This window comes from Mandrillus leucophaeus, unplaced genomic scaffold (assembly GCF_000951045.1).
Source record: "Mandrillus leucophaeus isolate KB7577 unplaced genomic scaffold, Mleu.le_1.0 Scaffold681, whole genome shotgun sequence".
Lineage (NCBI taxonomy): Eukaryota > Metazoa > Chordata > Mammalia > Primates > Cercopithecidae > Mandrillus > Mandrillus leucophaeus.
Window position 1 is genome coordinate 73,458 of NW_012107375.1, and position 7,946 is coordinate 81,403.

Consider the following 7,946-nt stretch of genomic DNA (forward strand, 5'->3'; position numbering starts at 1 on the left):
GGGGCCGCAGGGCGGAGGTGATCGTGGCGGCGGCAGGAGGACCTGAGGGCCCGAGTGAGCGTGCAGGGCCGCGAGAGGATGTGCAGGAGGCGCAGGACCGTGTGCGGAGCTGGAGCGAGTGTGCGGGCCGCAGAAGAGTGCACGGTGCAGGGAGGGGGCGTCTCTGGGCTGTTGGAGAGCTGCTCGGCCTTGGGCGGGCCAGAGCTGGGAACGGGTCCCGGATGACGAGTACGAAGAGGCCCGAAGGCCTTCCCGAGGCGGGCGGGGGGCGGCGGTCCCGGGTGGGAATTGCTAAAGTGCGGAGGCCTGCTCTGCTCTTTGGGGGAAGCTAGGAGTGGGAACCGCTCAGGGGCAGAAAGAGAGGACCCCCGCCTCTAACGCCTGGGAGCCCGATCTGGAGGGGGCGTTGTAGGGGTGGGGATTAAAGGACTTTTCCCTGGTCTAGGGGAGGGGCTGAGCCGCAGTCTGAGCGCTGGGAGGGTGGGCTAGGTGGGAACAATTCCCGCTGGGGAGTCCCTCCTTTCCTTTTGAGTAGGTTGGGTGGGGGTTAAGCCTCAGCTTGGTGGGGAGGATGGGGGCAGGTAGGTAGCCTAGAGAGAGAACTGTGGGGAGGGAGGGGAAAGGGGGCCGTGAGCTGAGCTCAAGGCCCTCTGTCTGAACCAGTCTTTTTCTCTCCCCTACTGGGGGCTGCCATCTCCCACTCCAGTGCCCCTGCCTCCTTAAACTCCTTTGCTGGCTCCTCCAGTCTATATTTGGGTGATTAATTACATGTCTTTTCCACAACTCCCCCCGCCCCCACTCGCCTGCTGCCCAAAGTCCATGGTCCCTTTCAAACAACCCCCACCCCCATTCCTGGCCCTCTTCCCAGAGGTCCCACCCTGCCACCCTGTTCCAACTGAAGCCCTCCAGCCAGCCTTGGCCTAGCTGGGCCCACGGCCCCCCTCCAGTCTCCTTGGTCAATGAAACATTTCCTCTTCAACCTCAGCCCGACATTTTTCCTTTACAAGAGAATTTCAGATAGGATTGCGGGAACAGCACCTCCCCTAGGTACTAATGCTGCCTCAGCCCTTCCCCACCCCCACAGTCCCCCCACCCCACAACATTGGACCTTCAAGTAGAAGCCACTTGCACAGTGTCTGACCCAGTTCAGTATATCCCCCTAGTAACATTTGTGGGAGATGTACTACTGAACTGGGCCAGACACTGTGAGTTTTATATATAGAACCCTATTGAGTAGTGATTTTCAGCCTTCTGTCTGTGAGGGACCCCTTGGAAATCTACTAGAACGTGTGAATTCTCTTCTAACCATCAGCACAGACTCGGAGATAGTGGGCTCCCATTTCACAAGGCTCCTGGGCAGGAATTCTGTCAATGACAGAGATTCTGAGAGTTGGAGAATCTGGGAACCTCCAGATTCTAGACAGGCCCAGTGTTAAGGAGGTGCAGCTCTGCATCATAATCTCCTGGGGTGCTTGTTAAAAAATGCAGATCCCTTGGTCTCTCCCAAACCAGCTACACTCCCATATGAGTTGTTAGTGAACTCCAAACCAACTTTCTCACCCGATGATCCAGCCCTTACCCAAACCTGCCTGGGCTCCTTGGATGGCCCTGGGCTCCTTGCAATTTGCATAGCATCCCACCCCACCCCCAGTTTCAAATCCTTTGTATCCAGGCAGTGTTACCTAAAGGCAGCTATACTTACAATTTATTTCGATTTTTAGTAAGATGCCATGAATATTCTTGGGGAAATGGGAACACAAAACTTTCCTCAATTAAGTACAACAAACACTACAAAATCCCCTTCTGGTCTACCTTCTGGCTTTTTATAGAAAAGAAATAAGATAGAAACCCAAACAGAAAGAGACAGGTGCCCAGGCAAAGTGAGAGAGGAAACAGATGCCTTCCCACCCACACATACGGAAAAAGGCACACACAGACACAAATACCCCAAGAGAGACAGACTTTCCTGGTGAGACACCCTCTCTTTAGACCCTTCAGGATTCTGCTACTTAGAGTAGCAGCCTGTTTGCTGCTTTGGGACGGGACAGGGTGGGCCCACGTGGGGCCTTCACTTCTGCCTCCTGGCCTGTCAGGTGGAAAGAACATGAAGGCCAGGCCCAGCATGGCCCTGGGCTTGGCTCAAGGGTTGCATCCTGACCTGGCTAGGGTGGATCCAGATTGTGGTGGTGTACATTCAGTTGAACCCTGTATCTGGCCCAGTTCAGTACATCCCCCAAAATGTGGGGGCCAGGTTGCTGGGAGGCGCACATGGGTCTGCTTCTGTTCACCTGAATTATTGCAATCCAACAGGTGGGACCTTACCTGCCAGGCTGATCCGTTGGAGTAGTTCTGAGCCGTGATGAGTCATCCGTGTGTGTCTCTTTTGGGTAAGTCTCGGTGTTTATGCGTGGTGTCTGCTGGCCTCGACGCTGGGCATGCTATCAGAAGACCCTATAGGTGGGGTTACAACATGGTGAGGAGTATCGTTTTGGTTCCAGAAGCACTTATATTTTCATCTATGCCAGTGTTGCTGAACTGTCTTTGCCCAGAGACAGTTCTCTCAATCCAAGCAACACAACTCACAGGAGAAAAGATATTCAGGAAAGAGAATTTGGAATCTAATCTCCCTTTTGGGTGGGAGAGGGAGCAGAAGCCATCCATCTGAATTGGATCTCTTGTGAGTGGAAACCTTTGAAGACACCCTTTGGGGTACATTTGCTCTGGCCTAGAACTGAACAGAACACAAGCCACCTGTTGTCTTCTGGGTAAACTCAAGCTTTAGGGCCTGAGGACATTCTGCTCCAGGTCTTTATTTAGATGCTTCAGAGAGTTCAGGTGTTTCTGGCACCCCTTGGAAGCTTCTGGAACCTTCCAGATGAGGCTTATTTGGGTGGCCTCGCTGCCTTTCCCCTGCCCAGGGAAGGACAGCGCACCTGTTAGAGAATGTTGCTTGGCTATTTGTGTGATAAAATCAGTTGAATGCTGGTCTTTAGGCTCAGAAGCTACTGTTAGCCAGTAGCCAAACATTCAGCAGTGAGGCAGGAGTGTCTTTAATCCAAAGACAACCAGGAAACATCTCATTATTACTACATTTTGTGACGTGGGTTGTTTTTTGTCTCTGTTGAGTTCAACTCTTCATTTCTGTTCTTCCACATCGAAGTGGAATGATTATTTTGAGTCTCTTAGTGTTTTCTGCTTCCATGCAGTAAATTTGATTTAAATAAGTTGGTTAAAATTTACATTGCGATCTAAAGCACGTGAGCAGGAAGATTTGTTCGCTCACGTGAGCGCTCGTGTTTTAGAAAGCATAATTTTTCAAATTATCAGGCAGTAGGTTGACATTGACATCATTATTTTCCATTTATTCTAGCAGATGTTTGTTAAACAGCTGCAGTGTAATGGTGCTTGCCTAGGTCCAGTGTGCAATTCACAGCTGACCTTGACAGGGCCTTTGCTTTCTGGGAGTTTATAGTCTTTAGACTATCTTCAGATCCCATTGAAAGAAGGAGAGTAATACCACTTATATTAAGGGTTGGAAATGTGTTTTCCCACAGTATTTCTTTGAGCGTTCATATTTCCCAGTTGTATGTAGGAGTGCACCCTACAAGATTCAGGACATGCTTTTGTGCTGTGAGTGAAAGTGCCTTACTTCAAGGTCAGCATTACCCTGTGTGTCCATCGGGTGTGCATTACAATGATTTTCATGTTCTGTCTGGAATTCCTTCGACCTTGATTCCCCAAGATCCACTGTCAGAAGGCAGTGGACACCTGCATTTGTCACTTTTGTCACAGCATCCAGCTTCTTTTCCTGATTAGTTCCACCATTTTAAAATAGAACAGTTGTGCAACATAGATCCTAAATGATCCGATTATCTCTAGGATTGATGATAATTTTATTTTGATCTGCAGTAGGGATTAATGTGTTATCTTTTTTTTAATGACCTTCCTTTGCTTCTCATGAAGCTCTTTTACCTGATATACTTGATTGATTAATTATGCAAAGTTTCATTTCCTTTTGTGGAAGCAGGGCCCACTTCTTTCCTCCCATTTTTATGAGTACCTTTTAAATGATCTCCATGTCGAGGGGCTCTGTCACTGTGGGTGGTGATCATGCAGCCACTGAGAGCTAAAGTGCTCTCAGGCTGAGTCCCCTGGGTGAGCTGCTACAGGAAGGGGCACTCCTGTTGCTGCACAGGAAAGGATTATTAACAATTCATTTGGGAGTTGTGGCTCCAGGATTTCAACAGTTAATCATGCCAATTAAGTAAAAACACTTCAGTAGGATTTGCCCTATTAAATGGAACACTTCGGGAGGATTCACTCGATTAAACGTGGGTGGCTCGGGAGGACTGTGTGTGTGTGTGTGTGTGTGTGTGTAAGAGACAGAGACGGAGAAAGAGAGAGAGGAATGACATGTCTCATTGTGCAGTGAGGGCATGTTAGCAGGATGGTTTAAAGGCAGCACCCAAACACCCATATATGCCATTAGGCCTAGATGACACTAAGCCTCACCCCCAGTCTGTCTTCTGGCTGTGGCGTGGTGTTATAGGTGGAATATTATTTCACTCTTCTCTGGTGTGGTTCGAAAAGTCTCAAATCTTGGGAGATGGATATTAAGCAAGTTAACCTCCTGGAGCCCTGGTTTCCTTCTCTGTGAGTGGAGGCGGTAATAACCACAGGATGTGATAAGTGAATTACAGGAAGGGAGATGCATGGCTCCAAACACGTGTAGTGCATGCTCCGGTAATGGAAGTGTGCTTCATTTAACATGCCACTCCCCACACACATTGATTCAGTCACCCCGCAATTTATCATGTGCCCACTCAGGGCCAGGAGCTGCTGCAGACACTGGGGATTCAGGAGTGACCAAGAATGAGAAAGCACCCTTGCGCTGTTGGAGCTCCATTTCTCCTGGGGACTGTCAGTTAGAAACAAGCAATTTCATTGGATAGTTTTTAGTTAGCAAAAATGTTCCGAGTAGACTATGACGGACACTAGAGAGTGAAGGCATTCTAAGGAGGTGACATTAGAGTTGAAGCCTGATGTGGGCCAGGTGCAGTGGTTCACACCTGTAGTCTCAGCATTTGGAGGCTGAGGTGGGAAGATGGCTTGAGTCCAGAAGTTCGAGACTGGTCTAGGCAGCATAGTGAGACTCCATCTCTACAATTGTTTTTTTTTTTAATTTAAAAATTTAGCTGGGGGTGGTGGCACACAGTTGTAGTCCCAGCTACTCAGGAGGCTGAGGCGGGAGGATCACTTGAGCTTGGGAGGTCGAGGCTACAGTGAGCTGTGATGGCACCACTACATTCCAACCTGGGTGACAGAGTGAGACCCTGTCTCAGAAAAATAAAAATAGACTTGAGGCCCGAATTCTCAGAAGGAGCCATCCATGAGAAGCCCATGGTACTCTCAGCAGTTTCAGAGGCCTTGAAGGCCACAGTCTTGGCCTATCTAGGATTGAATGAAGGCCAGTGTGTCTGGATGTCACTGCGATGTGGCAGGGCAAGATATGGGATTAGGGGGCTGGGGCAGAGCCTTGTCAGAGGGCTAAGTTCTTAGGTCTCTGGCCTGAAGTCAGCGAGAAGAGGTCTCTAACAGATCCTCTTTCTCAGAAGGTATATCCACAATATCCCCCTCTCCATTCCATTTGGCAGCCAAATGTCAATGTCAATTGGAAGTGAATTTTTTTTAATGAATTGTGTACATAATTTATGACCAGTTCATTTTGTACTGGAAGCCAAAGTCAAATCAGGCATTGAATGTATACCAGAGGAATCCAGCGGACCAACAGGGCCCTGCCCAGGTGACAGTGGGACAGAGAGGGTATGGCTGCTGAGCACCTGGGGATGAACATGAACTCACACTGGGGAAGCCCCTGTGCCAGACAGCCAGTTAAAGATGGGAATGGGGCTTCCTTGGATTCTGGGACTAGATGAGGCCTTCTGCCCGCACTTCTTAGGTGCTGATAGCTTGCAAGGAGGAGCCCAGGAAGTCACAACCCCATGGGCCTGTCTCTAGGCTTTCTGGTCATTGCCCTTCGTGGACCGCCCACAGATTCCTGCCAGCCCTTCTCCCCTGCACTTGCCCTACTGTGTGGGGATCCCAGGAAATGCTGGATTTTTTACCCAAGCGAAGGGCCACTCCCCATTGACTCCTTGGCCTCAGCCCTTGGCTTCTCACATGCTGAGCATCTTTCTTACTCAAAGTCTTTTAAAACCAAAATATTTTACAATTGTTATGCTTTTCTGATACCAACAAAATTCAGCTTGGTTACTAAAAATTCTCACATTACAGAAAAAGAAAGCAGATCTTTCTAGACCTTGACTCTCCCCAACTCCAACCCCATGTGGTCACATACACATTAGAGATGTGCTTATTCTAGCTACAAGTCACTCTCACTTCTTTCCTTTTTTCTCCTGAAATGCAAATATATACCTAGCCATCTCCTCCCCTTCCCTTACCCTCTTTGGGTTTTCAAGGGAGAGTAACTATCTATGCCTGTATCGTCTATGAAGGATTCACATTTTTGTCATCTGCAGCATATCATCCTACGTTGGCACCTGTTGGTTTTATATTGAAACCCTCCAGCTTTCTTCCTGCTGAGTTCTAGGGCTCTTTGGTAGTGTCTCCAGAGCTCTTAGCCACATTTGTCATTCATTTTTCCCCCACTTTTTTATGACATTGGGATTTTCTAGACTCTTTATGTTGGTTCTAGTATCCTGTTTTCCATTTTCCATCCATTTACTTTTAACCTATCTGTGCCTTTATATTTAAAGTTTCTTGTAGACAGTATGTCTTGTTTTTATTACAGCCTGACAATCTGCCTTTTGATCGGAGTATTTAGTCAATTTACACTTACCTTAACTATCCACGTCGTTGGGTTTAAGTTTGCCATCTTGCTATTTGTTTTTATTTGCCCCTTCCATTCTTTTTTCCCCTCTTTTTCTTTACCCTTCTTCTTTCAGATTATTTTTAGTATATATTTGATCTCTGCTGTTGGCTTATTAGCATGTATCAGAGTCTTGGAGGACTTGCCAGAACACACAATCATATGTTTCACTTCTGATGTTATAAACCTGACACTACCTTTTTATTATTTTTGCTTTGAATGATTGAATGTTTTTTAAAACATTTAAAAGGGAGATTGGTAAAAGCATTGTATATTTCCCCACATATTTACATTCCTGGTATTCTTCATGCCTTTGTGTAGATCCATCTTTCCACCTACTATCATTTTCTTTCAACCTGAAAGATTTCCTTTAGTATTTCCTATAGTAGAGATCTGCCGGTGATGAATTCTCTCAGCTTTTGTCTGAAAACAAACTTTATTTTGCCTTCATTTTGGGAGGAAATTTTCCTTGAATATAGAATTCTAAGTTCACAGTTTTGTTTTTCTTTTAGCACTTTAAAAATGTCATGCACTGGTTTTCTGACTTGTACATTCTCTGATAAGAAGTTAGTAATTACTCTTTGTTCCTCTCCACGCAGCAACATCATTTCTTTCCTCTGGCTATTTGAAGACTTTCTCTTTATCACTGGTTTTTCAGCAGTCTGATTATTATGGGTCTTTTAAAGTCTTGCTAGGGGTTCACTGACTTTCTTGCATGTGTGAGCTTATAGTTTTCATCAAATTTGGAAAACTGTCCTGCCATTATTTCTTCAACTGTGTTTTTTATCCCTCCCCTACTTTTCCTCACCTTCTCAGGTTCCAGTTATGTAGGTGTTAGACCATTTTCTCTTACCCCAGGTCATTGAGATGCTGTTTGTTTTTAAAAACTCTTTTTTCTCTCTGAGCTTCTTTTGAGATCATTTGTATTGCTATGTCATCAAGTTGTCTATTTTTTTTTTTTATACTTTAAGTTCTAGGGTACATGTGCACAACGTGCAGGTTTGTTACATATGTATACATGTGCCATGTTGGTGTGCTGCACCCATTAACTCGTCAT

General features: G+C 46.6%; 1 protein-coding gene across 1 annotated transcript in view; it reads left to right on the forward strand.

The window, feature by feature from the left end:
- Positions 1-2,309: 2,309 nt before the first annotated feature.
- Positions 2,310-7,946, forward strand: part of ZNF275 (zinc finger protein 275) — a 17,014-nt gene continuing 11,377 nt past the window's right edge. Inside the window, exon 1 of the mRNA XM_012002232.1 lies at positions 2,310-2,387. Coding sequence (XP_011857622.1) covers positions 2,360-2,387 — 28 coding nt within the window. The 5' untranslated portion in view covers positions 2,310-2,359. The remainder of the gene's footprint in view (positions 2,388-7,946) is intronic.